Here is a 20,056-nt window from a genome sequence, read left to right on the forward strand (position 1 = left end):
AGAAGAACAAAGATGGATTGTTGCTCTCTGCTAAACTGGCCGAAAAGGCCGGAGACAATATTCCATCATCCAGTACAGTACAGCTTGCCGAATGTCCAGATAAAAAGAAAAGCATGCGTGTTCGTTTCTTGCAAAGCTGCTGGGGTTGGCCGTAGAGAGGATTCTATAACTGCTGCTTAGAGCCATCGCGCACCGTGCACACACTCCCCAGCTGATCGATCGAGGCGGCGTAAACCAAGTGCTTTGCTAAGCACTTGGTTTGCTTAGCAAAGCGAGACGTACTTCGTCGTTCTTCATTCATCCAGTACATATTCATTCCGGCCACACAGAAACTATATATATACATACATATATACAAGTACAACTAACTAGCTAGGGTACAAATAAACACACACGTACATATAATCATGGCGGAGACGGCGATCGCGGCGGTGCTGTCCAAGTTCGGCGAGCTGGCGGCGAGAGAGGCCAAGATACTGCTGGAGGTGGGCGACGACATGACGCTGCTGCGCGACCGCCTCGAGTGGCTGCAGGCCTTCATCGGCGACGCAGACATCAAGCGCCGGGCCGGCACCGATCAGTTGACTCTCGTGTGGGTGCGCCAGACACGCGACGTCGCCTTCCAAGCCGAGGATGCGCTCGACCAATTTGTTTACCAGGTTAGCTATATATATATGCCTACTCTCACTCAGGGTCCATTATTCGCAAACCACTATTAGTCAATGCAATGCAATTTTTTATCAGGTTATATTATGTATTTAGATTAGAAAACCAAACGACCACTAAGCCATAACAACACTAATCACTACCGGCCGGGCTGCCAGTCACCGGCCGGCCGGGGAGAGATTCAACAGGTCCCAGATCGATTCATCCACGTCAGAGAGAAGGAGATCAACACGTCATAGATAGATACATCCACACCAGAAAAATTATTTAACACATGACAAATCGTTTCATCGAGCACACAAAGAACACTTGACGAAGAACGAACAAGTCGAGCACTACCGGACACAGCCGCTTTGCCAAGTGCTTGACAATCTTTGTCCTCGGCAAAGCAGCCTTTGCCGAGAGGGCTGTCGGTAAAATATTTCTTTGCCGAGTGTCATGCTCTCGGCAAACTACGACCGTTGGCAAAGGTGGCCAGCCTGAGGGTGGCCAGTAGCCATCTGCTGTTAGTCTTTGCCGAGCATCTCGCCGTTTGGCACTCGATAAAGATTGTTTTATTTTCTTTTTTAAAAAATATTTTGCCGAGTGCCTTATGACCTGGCTCTAGCCTCGCGCGCGACTTGCCTTGCGACTCTAGGGGGCGGCGCGGCGCTGTCGTTGGTACCTCAACGCACGCCACCAAGCCGGCCGGCCTCAAATTAAACACACATCCTCGATCGGGGCCATCATGCTGAATGTCGTCGACGAGGCCTCCTGTACGTGCACCATCGAGAGAGGGCCGGCCGGCGAGGGAAAGAGAGAGACTGCTGGTACGGTGCGGTGTGGTGCTGGGTGAGAGAGAGTGTGATCGAGCTAGGGAGATGGAAGACAGAGCACTCCACGATGGATCTGAGGGAGACATACCTGAATTGTTTTTTTTTTTTTGAGGTAATGGGGGTGGGGCCGTGGGGGCTGCAGAACCAATCAATTACAAGAGTAGTAGAACACAGGGGTGGTAACCATTACATTCAGTCTAGATACTTTACATTATATATGGAACAACTAAATTACACATTTAACTCAACTACTGAGCGTTCTGCAACCAGGAACCGATACTTGAATTGTTTTCAAAGACTGGACTTCAGTCATGTTATCTTCATTGTATTTTAGTAACCGAGGACAAGTGGGTCTCTGTATGTAACTCTTTTTTCATGACATATATAATTAATAATGGACATGCTAGTAACATGTACATCAATTTTGTTCTTCAATAACAGGTTGACCTAAAAAGCCAGGGTTATCGATCTTGGAAGAAAATGTGGTATAAATACTTGACTGGTTTCTGCACCCAGATCGTCAGTCGACATGGCATGTCTGCCCGAATCAAAAGAATCAATAGGAGACTCGCAAAAATCTCAGACAGTCAAAAGGAGTACAACATCGTGTATAAACCATTAGCGCAAGTGATATCTTCCACGTCAGGCACTTCATCATGGTATATATCTATATATTTATATCTATATCTATACCTACCTAATAATAAAGAAGTAAAATTTCAGACTCTTTTTTTCATCCATCTATTTGTTTGGTCTGTCTTCCTTTAACTACCGGGCAATGAAGAGTTTCTTCCATAGGTAGTCGAGAGTTTCTTCCGTCTAAAATTATATAACTAAACATATAGTTAGGACAAATAGATTTCTCCGAGCCTGAATAAACTAAATAGGAATAAGAATCCTAAGATCCAACACAACCTTGAGATTACAACTTGAACCATTTCAACATATATGAATTCAATTCATCACTTCGAGTCACTCCTTCATAAGATCCAAGAATGATTTGATTCTCCACATAATGTGACTTCCCATACACTAATAAAATATGCAGCGATTTCTAGAGGCGCATTGACCTTTTTTAGAGACACCAAAAAAACAACTATATCTATAAATCCATTAATAAGATCCTCTTAAGAGGCCTGCTTCTATATATTAATATCATGTGTCCACACCAATCTGGGCGGACCATCTTAGCCCAAGAATGTGCTGATAGTCTATAAACGGAGAAACCCTAGTTTTTTTCTCTTCCTCGCCTTTGTAGACCAAGTCACACCCTTCTCTTTACCCGCATTAGCCCATCTCTATCCTTTCTTTTTCTCTCTCTCCCCCCTGAGCAGTCTAGCAGTGGCCCTAGACACACTAGTCCTTCTCTCCCTTTCTCCCTCTTCTCGAGCCATTTGGCAATGATGCTCATAGTGTTCGCGCGTGGAGTAGTAGCTGATCTGATGAAGATGTGGCGACATGGTTGGTGACCTGTTAGAGGTGGTAACCCTATTATGGGTTGGGTCCTTGTGGCCCTCAGTGGGCTTGCCGAGCCTTTTTTAATTCCTAAAATTATTTATGAAGGTAGGTATTTGTGACCGCCTCTGTTAGTCTCAATTAACAATAACATCACATGGGAGGCGAATGTGACACAAATATCTACAAATTGTGTTTTATTATCTCTAATAACTATTCATGTTCTAGTGATAGCTTGATTACTATGAAGACCAAATACAAGTACTCTCTTATTGAGTTTAAGCCATGGTCCTTCAATACCCATGCTTATGTTTCGCTATCTTCACTCTCTCAAGCTATCCCAAGCCACATAGTGATTTGAACTAACAACAATCATACAATGAAATCCACCTCATGAAGCCCATCTTCATATTCTTGATTTGGTAAGCAAGCTCTCAAAATGATACCATTATTCCATATGCATGCTCTAATGTCTCATTGATACTTCACAACTATGCCTGCCTTCGCACATGATGCATTAATATTCCACAAAACATAAACATGCTAACACAATGTGGCAGTTCCTTTTGCACATGACCATGTTTTTTCAACAAAATTATATTCTAGCTTGCCATTCGTTCGCTTATGCATTCTTGACTAAACCTCAACTACCAATCAACCATCAATCTCTTCTCATTCATGAAAGCAGTCCATGTTTGAGACTAGTCGATATCTATTTCTCTTGTCCCATTTTTATTTATCAACAATACTTGCTTCATCTTCATTTGAGATATGACATGAGTTTGGTATGATCATTTCCAACATGAAATTTACTTAAAACATATCAACACATTAGTCCTTTAATTATTTTGTCATTTAACCATGAAAATCCACTAGGGGTCCTAAATGCACTTCAAGGAGCCTATCTAGTTGTCCTCCAAAACCTTTGCCTTCTGCCCATTGCCAATTTTCCACATATATCCCATCTTAGCAACCGATGCATCCCACCCAAATCGTTTCCAAAATATGACGGGTATGTGTGACAATGAGCGAGAGAGGTGGTGGCACCCAAGGTGTAGGGAGGCCAAGTTGTGTCTCTCCCCCACCCCCACCCCAACCGAGCCTCATATTTAGGGGTGTTTGGCATGGCTCCTACTCGAATGCTCCTTCGGAGGAGCTAGAGCTAGATGGAAGGAGCCACAAATCATAGCTCCTAAACCATACACAAGAACACCTTTTTGGCTCCTCTACTATTCACTAAAAATGCTCATGCTCTTTTATTGTTGGGTACAACTGTTAGAGTCGGAGCTGAAATTATTGTGCCAAATAGGCCCTTATAGACCTTACTAAAGGGCTTCTTCCCTATAGGCCTATTAGGACTCTAATGGATGATCAACATCCTATTTTAGCCCACTTATTGATCTGATCTGTAATAGGTATATATGATTGTCTCTTGGCCACATCACCAACAAAATATCTATGTATATGTGTACACATCAAATTTTATATAGGGAAATGTCGTTGGATGATGGCTGAAGTGATCGATCATACAACATGATGCCTTGAGCCATATACTAGCATCTAGCCTACCTATCCTTTTTGTAGTTTACATTGTGAAGTCAATGTCAATATATCTCCTTGTGCAATTAATTAAAATAGGAACAATAATACTAATTCACTGCAGGTCAGATGATCCTGTGGCGCCTATAGATGAGAATGTGAAGCTACTTGGGGAGATGTTATTTCATGAAGATCCCCAGCTAATGTTCTTCTTCATAACCGGGGAGAGTGGTATCGGGAAGAATACCGTTGTAATAAATATGTTGGACTCTGATAAAATGCCGACCGAGTTGAAAATTGTTTTGTTTAGGGTGCCACCAGGTGCCACCGTGGATCTTGTACTCATGGAAATATACAAGAGAGCTGCAGGTGATATTTATTTCACAGAGGAGGGACAAATAGAGTTAAGTGATCCAAAGGCAGACGACATTGATCATGATTATGTTGATATTAGTGAGAAGATTCGGCGTGTCTTGGTAGGGAATCGGTATCTTCTGATTTTGGGTGGCACATACTCCAAAACTATGTTCAATTGTGTGAGGGCAAGCCTGCCTGATAGCAACAATGGAAGCCGAGTGCTGCTAATACTAGACAATGAGGACGAACAAGTCGCATGGCATGCTTATAGCATGATCCAAGGAGGCATCAACGGAATCTTCATGAGACGTCTGGATGAAAAAGGGAGCGGACTATTGTTTCGTTCGAGGGCCTTCAGTAAAGTAGACATAAGTGATTATGGAGACATGATGACAACCAACAACATGTATAATGAAATTGTTTATGATATAACTGGAGGTTACCCTCTGGCTATAGTGGTTCTGGCAGGACTACTCCGATTCAAGGAGAGGCCTGGGCAGTGGGAAGCAGTGCTGCAGCTGCTTAGGCCTACTACTGGCCCAAGAAGGATGGAAGAAGCATCACTAGCCACTATAGTACAAGGTGGCAACAACAGTTGTGAAGCAGGCAACCAACAACAGCAGATAATTGATCAAGCTAATAACAACAACCTTGTGTCATTGTCGTCCTCATCCACAACAAGCAGAACAACAACAGCGATCGAGAGAGTCTTCTGGGCAAGCTTTGAAGACCTTCCCAACGACATCAAGTCATGCTTCCTATACTTGGCTGCTTTCCCAAAGAACACCGACTTCTTTGCCAATGGCGTCGTGAGGATGTGGATTGCAGAGGGATTCATCAAGCCACAAAAGGCCAGCAAGACTATGGAGGAGCTAGGTTATGACTACGTCAAGGAGCTGGTCCTACGATGCCTTGTCCAGGTTCGATCGGTCCGTGACAACTTTGATGACATTTTTGATACCCGCCTCCGTATTCACCCAAGGCTCAATGAGCTCCTGTATTCAGAAGCTCGTGAGGCTGGCTTCATGGAGGCACATGACATGAGTGTGATACGCCATGTCTTTGTTCCACCATCAGTGCGTCGCCTCTCTTATATGGGCATCAGCGACAGATATACCACTGCCCCATTCACCAAGAGGCAATTCCCCAAGTTACGTACCTTTACATGCTGGTATACCACTGCCCAGAACCAGGAGGAGGAGGAGCCAACAACAGTTTGCCATGATGATATCAAGTTTCTTTGTGGCTCCAAATTGATTCGCGTGATCCAAACAGGTCCACTAAGGCTTAAGGAGTTGCCAGATAAGATCGGTGACATGATCCACTTGCGCTACTTAGCTGTTAACAGCAAGTACCTCAAGGAGATCCCATCCAGCATAAAAAGGTTGCTCAACCTGCAGACTTTGGACATAAGGTGCACTCAAGTGGACAAGATTCACCCAGGCTTCTGGAAGATAAGGACACTGCGACATGTGCTTGCAGACAAGCTTATGCTTCCAGAGAACAACATTGTCGAGGATGAAGAACTGGGTGAGTTGCAAACGCTACAGGGCGTGAAACCTGCCACCGCCGCCGCTGCCGGCGGGGGCGGCCGACGAGAAGGAGAATGGACACAACACAATTGTCCCCTGCACAAGATGACCAAGTTGCGGTCACTGTATCTGCATGGGATCTTACGTGATAAACATGGGGCAGCATTGGAGAGTGCTCTCACAAAGATGCATCTTCTTGGCCGCTTGGAGCTGCAAGGTGATGTTCCTTCATGTGTCTTCACCGCATGGAGCCTTCGGTGCCTCCAGGTGCTAAGGCTCTTTGGTACCGTGGAATGGCCTGAGGTTGGGTGGGATGCTAGCAAGGTCCGGCCCAACCTCGTTATGCTCCAATTACGCCCAACCAACAAGGTGCCCCAACACATGCAAGTGGAAATCGACAGGATTCACAAGCGTAACCAAGACTTGACACTAGCTGTGATTTCTACTACTGCTACACAAGGAGATGACTTTAAGGAGATACTAATTGAATAACAGAACCATGCACGTCACGCATGGCTCAAGCAAGTAACCTGCAAGCAGCATGATTGTATTACTCTATGCATGCATGTCATGGTGTACATATATCCATATTCATATTTCATTCTTCAGTTCTATGATGTGTATCAGGATGGAACAATTGTTGTATTGTGTTGTATTGCTACTGTTGTTGTTACTACTAACACCACCAACACTACTATTGTATATGCTACCGGCGTTGTGTACCACCATCTACCTACTCTGTATTCTGACCCTGATTGTTCCATTCGAATCATCTGAGCCCAACTTTTCTGTTTGGTGCAATAGATCGACCTCCACGTCGGCATCAATGCCTACCATGTTGGTGGCGTGTGCCATCTAGGTGCTCCGAACAATGCCAGCACCGTGGACCACCACGCCATCCCCGCCACGCTGGTGACAATCACCACTCTCCCAAGCGGTCCTAGCCCTAACCTCACGTGCTAGGAACGCTAGGGTTGTGTCTCTAAACATGAAGAGCTACATCTGCTTTCCTGGTGGTCTCTCTCCCATCCGTTTTCTCTAGCTACCGTTCGCACACTTTCAACCATCTGCGCCTCACATTGTGTCAGCTCTAAGGGGTAGTGGTATGCATGGTTGATGGATTCAGCTCTAGGATATATTATTTGGAGGGCTTTTGTTCCCAATATTACGTATTTTGTGATTCTTCTATTGATACATATTACGTATTATAAGTGTTAGTATTTCAAATTTTTTTAGTTAAATTTGAGATTATTTAACTCCTTGAAATGTCTTCGTGAATTAGGCTACTCTCAATAGGGATCTCATGTTATAGTTTTTAACGCATCCATATTTTGGAAACAATGTAGAAAAGTTTCATCTCTATAAAACACTTTCTACTTCGATGAAACTCTTATTATCTCTCTTCATTAATACGGTGTCACATCAGTATAATTAATGACCATAAAACTCTGATGAAACTTCATTGAGACTTCCCTTAGAGTGAGTAGTCGAGATGATTTTTTTTTTTGTCTAACCTTGGTGAAAGTGTTAGACCAGTCTTTGAAAAGCCATGCAGCCACCCAATGTGACTTTGTGCGCTGGGGAATCATGCATGCGTCTGGTGTGGTTCATTCTTTGCTTGGGCATCTATCGGAGGAGATCGAAGAACAAAGATGGATTGTTGCTCTCTGCTAAATTGGCCGAAAAGGCCGGAGACAATCCATCATCCAGTACAGCTTGCCGAACCTCCAGATAAAATAAAAGAAAAAGCATGCGTACATGTTCGTTTCTTGCAAGCTGCTGGGGTTGGCCGTATAGAGAGGATTCTATACAAATAATATAACTGCTTCGCTTAGCTTACAGCCATCGTGCACCGTGCGCGCGCGCGCGCACACACACACCCAGCGCTGTTCGTTTCTTGTTGCTTACTTGGTTCGTCATTCATTCATTCATCCAGCATTCATTCATTCATTCATTCATTCATTCATTCATTCATTCATTCATTCCACACACAGAAACTATATATACAAGTGAAACTAGAGCTAGACCGAGGAGAAATAAATAAATATAATCGATCATGGCGGAGACGGCGATCGCGGCGGTGCTGTCCAAGTTCGGCGAGCTGGCGGCAAGCGAGGCGAAGATACTGCTGGAGGTGGGCGACGACATGACGCTCCTCCGCGACCGCCTCGAGTGGCTGCAGGCCTTCATCCGTGACGCAGACCGGAAGCGCCGCGCCGGCACCGACCAGCTCACTAGTGTGTGGGTGCGCCAGACACGCGACGTCGCCTTCCAAGCCGAGGACACGCTCGACGAATTCGTTTACCAGGTTACCTAGCTATCTACCTCCCATGCTTTCCTGCGGCCTAGCTAGCTAACTAGCTTGTGTACCCCGGCCTCAACCAAAGTTTATACATATGCATGCGAATTATATGCAAATAGACTCGCCTGGAATTAATCCATCGTATTGGCTTAATTTTATAGGGATTATTGTCTCATAAAATTAAGTCTATATGCGGGTTCATCATGGACACTAGCCCACCTGTAAAGATGAGCAACGGGCCGGCCCGGCACGGCCCGGTACGGGCCCGTGCTAGGCACGGCCCGAAAGGGCACGGGCCCGTATGGCCAGCGTGCCACCGGGCCGTGCCTCCACAGGCCATCGTGCCTGCCTGACGGCCCAGGCACGGCCCGTGGGCCGATTTTCGTGCCGGGCCGGCCCGAAAGGCACGAGGCCCAATAGTGCTTCGGGCCGGCCCATGGCCCAATATATGAAAAACACCAAATTTAATACAGAATTTAACAAAGCATAAATACATTACATTCAAGTCACATACATTAATACTTCACAATTCACATAACACAATATACTCTCAGATCATATTTTACTTGCCAAAAGTCACAAGTTTTACAAGTCATAGAACCTGATATTTCAAGTTTCACAAATTTCCTGATACCGTGCCGACACCGTGCCTGCTGTTAAAAGCGTGCCGTGCCGTGCCACCCAGCGGGCCGAGGGGTCGGCCCAAGCACGGCCCGCAACGTGCTTCGGGCCGGTCCGGGCCCAGTTAGAATCGGGCCGTGCCGTGCTTGGGCCGGGCCAAATGACCGTGCTTTGGGCCGTGCCTTTGGCCCGCGGGCTGCATGCTCATCTTTACCCACCTGCATCCTTTATATGTGTATCACTATCCCGCATTCTGCATTCACTGTTAGATTTCAAACTATCGGTTGTTGGTTTTAAAATCCGTCAGTACATGATAGTCTTTTCTTCTTACAAATTGGCATTGATGTTCCTATCACTTCCACTAATTTTATTAAGTTACCTACTCGTATGGATTATGGTAGAGCAAGTTTAATAATACAGACTACTTATTGGCTGTAAGGTTTCTTACAGCCTTCCCCGGGCCCACCCATACAATAGTTAGCTATTCACTGTTAGTACATGACTCACTTATCTCTCTGACAAAATTTCTTATTTTCTGTCTCTAAGCTGACTATAAGATTACAGTCTGCTTCTCCTCTCTCTCCTTCCTTCTCTCATCCACCTCAGCATTTAGTCTGCATACAGCTCACTATAATACTTGCTCTTATATAGTGATGCTAGTAACTTGTGCATGACTTTTTTGCTTGAATAACTACAGGTGGAACTGAGAAGCCAGGGCTATCGATGCTGGAAGAAAATGTGGCGAAAATACTTGATTGGTTTGTGCACCCAAATCGTCAGTCGACATGTGTTGTCTGCCCAGATCAAAAGGATCAATATGAGGCTTGAAAAAATATCAGAAAACCAAAAGGAGTACAACATCGGGCATACACCATTAGCGCCAGTGACGTCTTCCACTACAGCCACTTCAGCATGGTATGCGACACTCACTCCTCGAATCAGCCAGCCCTTTAATTATATTTTCAGTTATCATTGATGTTTTTTTTCTTTCTAAGAGCATGTACAATGCGCTATTTAGGGTGAAAATTCGTTTTTCCACTTTACCTTTAATATAATATACATGCATATGATGTATTGAAGCTATGCCAGTTGGAACAAGTGTAGTTAAATCTGAACCCTGTTATAACCAACTAGACCCAGCAGGCTTTTTAGCTATTTGCCACCACATGCCATCGTTATGGGTGGGTTCTTGCACATTTGCCATTTCTAGATGTCAGTAGTATGCATGATGTATTGATGCTACTGTGTTCTAGATGTCTAGTTGTGGCCTAGGTGGCCCCACAGCTTGTACCTGGATCCGTTGTTGGATGAAATTGGATCTAGTTGGAACTAAAAATTTCTGGGTCTCATTCCAACTAGTTCTAACTAGTCCAAACGGGGTTGTGACCGGCTCAAACTAGTCTGATTTGGCTGCTACCGGGCCCCCATCTAGGGTTCTGACTAGTAAAAAGTGGCTATGGTTGAAACTGTTTGCTAATGGTCTAGTTTTAGCTGGGTTCTGACTTGTTGAAATTGGGTTCAAGATGGTTCAAACTAGTTTCTAAATAGTTCGAATAGGGCCTGGTTGGAACTTGGTTCTAAGTTCTAACTAATTCAAAGGGTTGTGACTGGTTCAAACTAGGTTCTTACATAGGGTCTGGTATGAACTGGGTTCTAATTGTTCAAATTGCATTTTAATTGGTTCCAACTGGGTTCTCACTGTGGGTCTGATTGAAACTGATTGTTGATGGTCTGGTTCGAACTGGGTTCGTCAAAACGGGTTCTAACTGCTTTAAGTTGGATTTGAATCAGTTGAAACTGGGTTCTGACTTGTTTGAACTGGACAAAGATAATTCGAAAATTGACAATTATTTTCTATAGTTAGACAAGAACAAAAGTTTGATACATTATGACACAAAGATAAATAACAAATCACAAATGTAACAATTTACTTATACTAATTATAGTATAAGAGTGTTGCCTGAAATCATCTTAAAATTCAGGCACCTGAAATATAGAAAAAGTGTAAAAATATAACATACAAGTATGTCCCTTGTAACAATAATATACAAATATATTCCATATATAACCATATTAGTTAAGTAATTTATGCTTAAACTATATTATTAAAATGAATTTAATTCTAAGGATCCAAACGGGCCCTAACTAATAATCCAAAATAAACTACCCTACTACCTCTCCAAACTAAATGCAGCTAGCTATTACCGGGAAACAGCCAAAAGGAATATAACTACTAATAGCATACATAGACAAATAAAAAAGAAACTACTAACTAATTTTTCTTGTTTTAGTCTTGATTTTTTAAGTTGCTTTAGCTCTGTCCTAAGTCAAACTTATCTAATTTTGACTAAATTTATAAAGAATATATAAACATCTACAATATCAAACAAATACAATATTTTATGGTACGATGTACCTAATTAATGCATGGATCTATTTTGATAAAAACTTGAACAAAGCTAGAAAATTTTGATTCACTAAGACAAAACTAAAATAATTTGTAATTTTGAAGCGAGTAAGAATGTAGATAACCATATAAGGTTTGTTTGATTGCTTGGCTAGGTCGTAGCTCGGCCAGAAATGTAGTCGGGCTAGTGTTGGGCTAGCTCTTCCTAGCCAACATGGGGCTTGTTTGGTAGGTTGGCTGAAATTGGCCTGGCTGAGTTAAGTTTTTGTTTGGTTGGGTGTCTAAGCGTTGCCCATCAAAGCTAAGTTGGGCTATGTTTGGTTGATTGGCCAACCTGAAGTGTATTCACCTGGCCAGGCATCTGGTACGCATACCACCCCCATCTCCTACTGTGCTGGATTTTGGGATGAACAGCAGTGGCTGGAGGGATCCATGAAGCTAACAAGAATAATTTGATTACGAATTTGTACAAGTTGCAACTACAAACAGACAAACCCTATGGCAAATAGCAAAAAGTGGTGCGGCACCCAAATCCGCGTGAATCAACAGGCAAAGCCTACACCTGGGCTACGAAAATTAATCCAGAACCACAACAGTAGGGCACACTAGTACTAGGTAAATAGTTACATGTATACAGCAGTATGCCTAGAACCCTAAGCATGCAAAGCACAAGACCGGCTGCGATACCGGTGGTGCGCCTCCCAAATCCGCATCAATCAAGGACCAAATCCTAAAGCTCAGAACAAGGACAGAAAAATTGAAAAGGAGACTTAACAGAAGCAAAAAAAAAAAAAAAAGCACGATAGAGAAAGAAGAGAAGGAGCCCTCACACCGTACCCCGTCCAACCATACCAGGAAGCTGGTCGCCAGAGAACACCGACGCAGGCGGAGGACCAGCGAGGACGGCAACCGAAGGGAACGAGCAAGACGAAGGGGAGAGCGGCGGCTAAGTAGGAGAGGGTGATGAGTGAACAGTGACCGAGTGAACCCTTAACAAGCAATGAGATTCGACTTTTATTCGATGGCCAGCGAGATGCAGTGAGGCCCACAACAGTGGCCGTGGACGGAGCTAGGCTGAGCTTGGCTCCGCAAAAACGACCGCCCCCCGTTCTTTTCCGGCCTGGCTAGCCTAGTACGGTTGGCTACCGCAAGTTAGTTCTGAAAAGTGAAAAGTTTCCCGTACTGTAGCATTTTCGTTTGTTTGTGATAAATATTATCTAATCATGGACTACCTAGGATCAAAAGATTCGTCTCGTGATTTACAGCTAAACTGTGTAATTAGTTTTTGTTTTCGTCTATATTTAATGTTTCATGTATGTGCCACAAGATTCGATGTGACGGAAAATCTTAAAAACTTTTTGGTTTTCAGAGTGAACTAAACAAGGCCTAGATACAAGTCCAAAACAGCCTACCCAACAACTCATGTTGGCTCTGTGGAATCAAGCACCCCTGAGACGCATTCGCCATGCCACGTACGATTGGACCAGGCTTCGTAGCGTCAGCTAGCCAATGCTGGACGACGAAACAAGCCCTTAGTTTTGTCACGACGATAAGAATATAAAAAACCAGAATCCTCAACCCATGCATGTCTATGTTTCAACAATATAATATATATAGTTTATGTCAATATATAGTTATCAGATAAGAATTGTGGTCTCGTTGTACCACATTGTAAATCACTTTACATTTGACATATAGCCAGGTTTATTTTTCTTACATCAAAAAAAATTTAGATTTTGGTCCATTATTTTGCATAATGGAACTAAACATTATGTAAAAATTTTGACAAAAAGGTGGCTATTCTCTATTTTTGGATTTTGGCATCAAGAGGTCAAAAAAAGCCCAAAAGCGCCTGGGAGCCCGAGCCCACCGCCACCAGCACCAAGGAAAAATTTGGCATTTTGGATGGAACTAAACACACCAAATTTAGCATTTTGCATTTCATCGTTCCAAAGTACTTAACATTTTTATTTTGCATTCTATAGGGAACTAAACACCCTTAATCAAATTATAGAAAAACACACAAACATCAACAATAATAAACTAGATTCGTTGAATACATAATAAAATATTGATAGTGTATATGTGTGATATTGGATATGTTATTATATTTTTCTACCAAATTGGTTAAATTAGACAAGTTTCACATACGATAAATCTAAAACAACTTACAATTTGAAAAGTGAGTGTAGGTCACTTGAACTATATCCTAACCAACCTCTCTAACGTAAACCATATTTATAGAAAATACACCGATATCTACAACTTCAAGTCAGTTTTGTCAAATCCGCCACAAAATATTTCTTAATAATATATTTATTATTGGGTATTGTAGATGTTCATATATTTTATAAAAGCTTACTCAAAATTAGATAAGTTGAAGTTATGATAAAGCTAAAGTGTCTAACAACTAGGAATGGATGAAATAACAAGCTTCTAAGCATTGTTACTAAATTCCTGACAACCACTCCCTCCATTCCCAAATAAATCAACATGCATAGTTCTCTTAAGTCAATTTTTTAAAGTTTGGTATGGTTCGTGCACAAAAGAGCACTTGTCTATGGCATTACAAACATTAATATTCTTTTCTATAAGCAAACTTTCATAGTGTATCTAATGATACTAATTTAGCATTACAAACATTGATGTTCTTTTCTATATATTCAACCAAACTTTAAAAGTCTGAATTAAGGCAATTATAAAAGTTTATTTATTTAGGGAAGGAGGATTGGAGGAAGTAGTTGTTTGGTACTCTTTTAGTTTAGCAGCTTAAAATGTTTTCTTGATAAAAGAAAAGTCATACAAAGAAAATGTTGGCTATTAAATTTTCTTAGAGTATGTTGTCAATTGCCAAAAAATGTCAATTCCATCTCAAGTTTATGCCTTAAACGTGCATATAATTTAGCTAATTCGTTGTACAATTTCACACTTCTTTGTTCAAAATGCACCTTATATTGATAGACAAGAAATATTATATATGAAATTCATGGCAGCTAGTTATTGGTATAAAGTGCAGTTATTAGGTGGACAAGTATTATAAGTGACTCATTTGGATTCTCACAGGCCAATTTTAAATGGTAACACTCTTACTATTACTAACTATTGGCCCCAAAAGAGACTCCATGTTAATCATCATGAGAAGTGCTTAGGGAAAAAGATAAGTTTTTCAAATTCTAATGATAATAACAAGCATTAGCACATACATTGTTCTCTAACATAAACACTTCATATGATATGCTTGACTAATATGATCTTAGTTTCTCCCTAAACTTAATTTCGAAACCTGCACACGAACAAATACACAAACGCGTCCAAGCACAAGTCCACAACATAACTCAAGTGAATCCATACTAACACCTCAAACGAGAATATCATGCAACAATATCAAAATCACTACACTACCATGCTCGTGTATCCAATTATCATATTATCACAAGCATAAATAAGTCGTACATCATATCGCCCTATGCTATGCCAATTTCATCTCAAACCAATTTTTCATCACATGATCCAACAGCTTAACTTTTTTACTATAATCTTACCAATTCATATATTACTTTTGGAAAGTTTGTATATTTTGACTGAAACATTATGACACATATATATAGCCAAAATATTGCTATACATGTAACTCTTTGACAAAGGAATTCATCATCTTAAGGGTGTTATGGTCGAACTGAAACGACTACTTATGTCCTTATAATAACTAAGAATGGAGTATATCCGAGTTAGAATCTATTTTTTAATAAGATATAAAATAAAAAAATTTGAATAAAAGATACAAAAGAGTTTGAACTCAACACTTGGATAAAAAATGAAATAACTAGTGATATAAAAATTTGAAAGCTAAAATATATATTCATCATGTAATAATAGAAATGATCCAACAAGAATTGATATAGCTTCAAAGCTTCAAATAAATACACATTGAAAAAAAACTACCAATGTGGAATTAAAATGATGAAAACCATACAGAGTACTAATGAGTTCATCACAATCAGATATATATTATGGATGGAGTATTTAAATAGTTAATGTAAGGAAATTAATAGACAGGGGGTGTTAAAATGACTAATTTTAATTACTTGTACCTACCAAGTATGTACATGTAAATTTCACCGTTTATGCAATGTAAAAGTTGGGGCCATATTGGAGCACATATTGGTACACTAGTAGTAATAATAGCAATTAAACCATAAAGTATACTATATATGTTTCTAAATTATCAACTTTTATCACTATTCAATTCTGAGTAACAATACTAAAGTTATTAATTAAATTAACAGGTTGGATGATGCTGTGGGTCTTGAGGGTGATGTGGCGACACTAGAGCAATTATTGCTTCGCGAAGATCACACAAGGCAAATGTTCATTTCCATACTCGGGGAGAGTGGTGTTGGAAAGGAGACCCTTGTAAATATCTTATATAATAAGCAAGTGGAGAATACCACATGTGTGTTCAAAGTTATCTTTTGGTACAGTGCGCCACCGGATTCCACCGTGGAGGATCTCCTCCAGCAAATCTACGAGAGGGCAGTAGATTGGTGCACAACACAAGAAATTGCAGACCTCCATCAACCAAAGAAAGATGACAATATTGATGATATCTCTGAGAAGCTTCGAAATCTCTTGGCGGGGAAGAGGTATCTATTGATTGTCAATGGCATATCCTCCAAAACCATGCTCAACTGTGTGAGGGCAAGCCTGCCAGATGACGATAATGGAAGTCGAGTGCTGCTCATATTGGACACTGAGAACGAAGAAGTTGCATGGCATGCTAATGCCATGAACCAAATGGACTTTAATGGGATCCACATGTTGAGCCGTTTTGATGAAAAAAGAAGCGGACAATTGTTCCATTCGAGGGCCTTTAGGAGAGAAGAAGTATCTGATGATGGATCAAAGGAAGACATGAAGATGACCAACAACAATTATGACAAAATTGTGTATGAAATAACTGGAGGTTACCCTCTGGCTATAGTGGTTCTTGCTGGACTACTCCGTTTCAAGGAAAGGCCCGGACAGTGGGAAGCAGTGCTACAGCAGCTCAGGCCTAGGCCAAGAATGACAGAAGCACCGCTACAACAAGGTGGTAGTAGGGAAGAAGGAATTAAAGTTGTACAATCATCCACAACTCATGCTAAAAACCTTGTGTCCATAGGAACAACAACAACGATTGAGAGGGTCTTCTGGGCAAGCTATGAAGACCTTCCCAATGACCTCAAGTCATGCTTCCTATACTTTGTTGCTTACCCAAAGAATACCAACTGGTCTGCTAGTGAGATCGTGCGGATGTGGATGGCTGAGGGATTCATCAAGCCACAGAAGGGCAAGACTATGGAGGAGCTAGGTCACAACTACCTCAAGGAGCTAGTCTTGAGATGTCTTGTTCAGACTGTTGAGATGAATGATGCTAGTGTTAGTGAGGTCTGTGTTCACAGAAGGCTCCATGGGTTCCTGCAGTCAGAGGCTCGCGAGGCTGGCTTCATGGAGGTTCATGACATGCATCATGTCTTTGTTCCACCATCGGTGCGCCGCCTTTCTTTCACCACTTTTGGTGGCAGGTATACCCCACTCACCAACAAGTTATTTCCTAAGTTGCGTTCCTTCATATGTTGGGTCGTCCAGAGGGAGCAACATCATCAGAGCAACAGCAACATCCAAGATGCGAACAAGAAGCAGCATGGGCATGATCTCAAGTTCTTGTGTGGCTCCAAGTTCCTTCGTGTAATCAGCATCCAGGGAATAACGATTGAGAAGTTGCCAAATAAGATTGGTGACATGATCCACTTGCGCTACTTAGGTGTCAATTGTAAGGACCTCAAGGAGCTCCCGTCCAGCATTAAGAGGTTACTCAACCTGCAGACGCTAGACATAAGTGACACTCAAGTTGAGATGATTGACCTAGGATTCTGGAAGATCAAGACCCTCCGGCATGTGCTTGCAGAGAAGCTCGCCCTTCCAGAAACCATCGAGGAGGAACTGGACAACCTGCAAACACTATTTGGTGTAAACCCTACCCGAGGAGGAGAATGGAAGGGACAAAGAAGTCCACTCCACAAGATGCCCAATCTCCGGACACTGAAGCTGCAAGGAATCACACATGAAAAACATGGGGCAGCACTAGAGAGTGCTCTTGTGGAGATGCAACTTCTTGGTTACTTGAGCTTGCAAGCTGATGTGATTCCTTCATGCGTCTTCAGCGCACCAAGCCTTCGATTCCTTGACACGGTAGAGCTGCTGGATGGCACTGTGAAGTGGCCTGAGGTTGGGTGGGATGTTAGCAAGGTACGACCGAACCTCATTCAGATCAAACTCGGAAATACCAATGAGGTGCCCCATCACATCGAGGAGAAAATAAGCACGATACTCATAAAAGAGTAAGCCACCATGGGTGAAGGAATTGAAGCTGCAACATGCATGATCCGGTTTCATGCATGGTTTCTATATCTCCATCTACTCTATCCTTCAATTTGTGAAACAATTGTCGTGTTGTATATATCGTGTCCTTATGTGAATTATTTGTTGTGTATGAGTGTCTTCAAAAAAAAAATAAAAATGTATGTGAGTGTATTTCTACATGATGTCAATAGTCTTGAACAGTTTATCATTAATCTATATCTATCTATATCCTTAATATTAAAAGAATAAAGTTTTAGTCTGTCACCCTATCTCCCGGTCCATTTATGCCTGCATTCTCACGAGCATGTGTCTAGGATGGTTTTATTAAGAGTATATATATGGACGTGTTTTTTCTACACATGCGTGTAGTTACTCTCATGTCTACATCTCTAGATTTAGGATATATATGTCCGGATGAAATGTGGGGATATTTAACTTTTTACCATTATAACGAGTGACACCTCCTCAGATAGCATCTTAACGGTTGCCACTACATTTTTACCAGCATAGAGAAGAATTAGATACAAAAATACCATTTTCGCTTACATGGCATGTCAGTCCTCAGCTCAGCGCGGATCCAAATCAGCACACACATACGAAATGTCCTTCTTACCCCTCCTTCATTCCAACTCCCCCAGCGTTCCAACAACGAGCAGTCGTTCTCTCCGATGGAGATCATCACCCCGCACGGCCACAACGCCGGCCACGTCAACATGCAAATGCACGAGGTAATTAACGCGCTAGTGCCATCGCTGTTGTATATGTTGTCTGGTCCAGTCCTCTGCATCCAGTTTATTTAGTCCTTATTTAGTTCATAAAAAACCAATTTTTTTAAGATTTTCAGTTACATCGAATCTTGCAGCATATGCATGGAATATTAAATATAGATAAAAACAAAAACTGTATTGCACAGTTTGCTTGTAAATCGTGAGACTTTTTTTAAAGCCTAGTTACTTTATGATTGAATAATTTTTATCAAATAAAAATAAAAGTGCTACAATATCAAAAATCCAAAAACTTTTTCGATCTAAACAAGGCCTTAGTTGGTGAAATTTTTTGGATTTGGCTACTATAGCACTTTTATTTGTATTTGACAATTATTATCTAATCATATATTAACTAGGCTTAAAAGATTCATCTTTTAAATTATAGACAAGCTGTGCAATTAGTTATTTTTATCTATAATTAATGCTTCATGTATGCGTCTAAAGATTCGATGTGACGGAAAATCTTTTTTTTAGGATTTCAGGGTGAAGTAAACAAGGCGTTAACCATTATTACGCGTTGATTGCACTGTTTGGGCCTTGTTTAGTTCTTAAAATTTTTCAAGATTCTCCGTCACATCAAATTTTTAGACACATGCATGGAGTATTAAATATAGACTAAAACAAAAACTAATTGCACAGTTTGTCTGTAATTTGCGAGAGAATAGACGAAAACAAAAACTAATTGCACAGTTTGTCTGTAATTTGCGAGACGAATTTTTTAAGTCAAGTTAGTCCGTGATTGGACAATAGTTATCAAATACAAACAAAAGCGTTACAGTAACCGAAACCAAAAAATTTCATCAACTAAACAAGGCCTTGGCAGATGAACTATTTATTTGTCATCGTTTCAAAGAGTATTGAATACAGTTTTGGTATAGGTCCTTGTTTAGTTCCAAAAAATTTTGCAAAATAGGTACTGTAGCACTTTCGTTTGTTTGTGACAAATATTGTCCAATTATGGACTAACTAGGCTTAAAAGATTCATCTCATCAATTCCGACCAAAGTATGCAATTAGTTTTTATTTTCGTCTATATTTAATACTTCATGCATGCGTCCAAAGATTCGATGTGACGGGGAATCTGAAAAATTTTGCAAAATTTTTTGGGAACTAAACTGGCAGTTAGGCACGCACATAAAACTAAAATTGTATTCTTTTTACGGACACTTTAGTGTATATGGTATGTACGGAGAC

General features: G+C 41.4%; 2 protein-coding genes across 2 annotated transcripts; both read left to right on the forward strand.

Annotated features, from left to right (window-relative positions):
• On the forward strand, positions 215–7,020 carry LOC8066081 (disease resistance protein RPM1). Its single transcript, XM_002443703.2, has 3 exons — positions 215–659; positions 1,923–2,140; positions 4,600–7,020. Exons 1-3 carry the CDS (start codon positions 408–410, stop codon positions 6,854–6,856), a joined length of 2,727 nt encoding a protein of 908 aa, XP_002443748.1. The 5' UTR covers positions 215–407; the 3' UTR covers positions 6,857–7,020.
• LOC8066082 (putative disease resistance RPP13-like protein 3) lies at positions 8,240–18,296 on the forward strand. The gene is made up of 3 exons (XM_002443704.2): positions 8,240–8,672; positions 9,985–10,202; positions 15,981–18,296. The coding sequence occupies exons 1-3, from the start codon at positions 8,421–8,423 to the stop codon at positions 18,076–18,078; spliced, it is 2,568 nt and encodes an 855-aa protein (XP_002443749.1). The 5' UTR covers positions 8,240–8,420; the 3' UTR covers positions 18,079–18,296.

The sequence above is a fragment of the Sorghum bicolor genome, chromosome 7, assembly GCF_000003195.3.
Source record: "Sorghum bicolor cultivar BTx623 chromosome 7, Sorghum_bicolor_NCBIv3, whole genome shotgun sequence".
Classification (NCBI taxonomy): Eukaryota; Viridiplantae; Streptophyta; class Magnoliopsida; order Poales; family Poaceae; genus Sorghum; species Sorghum bicolor.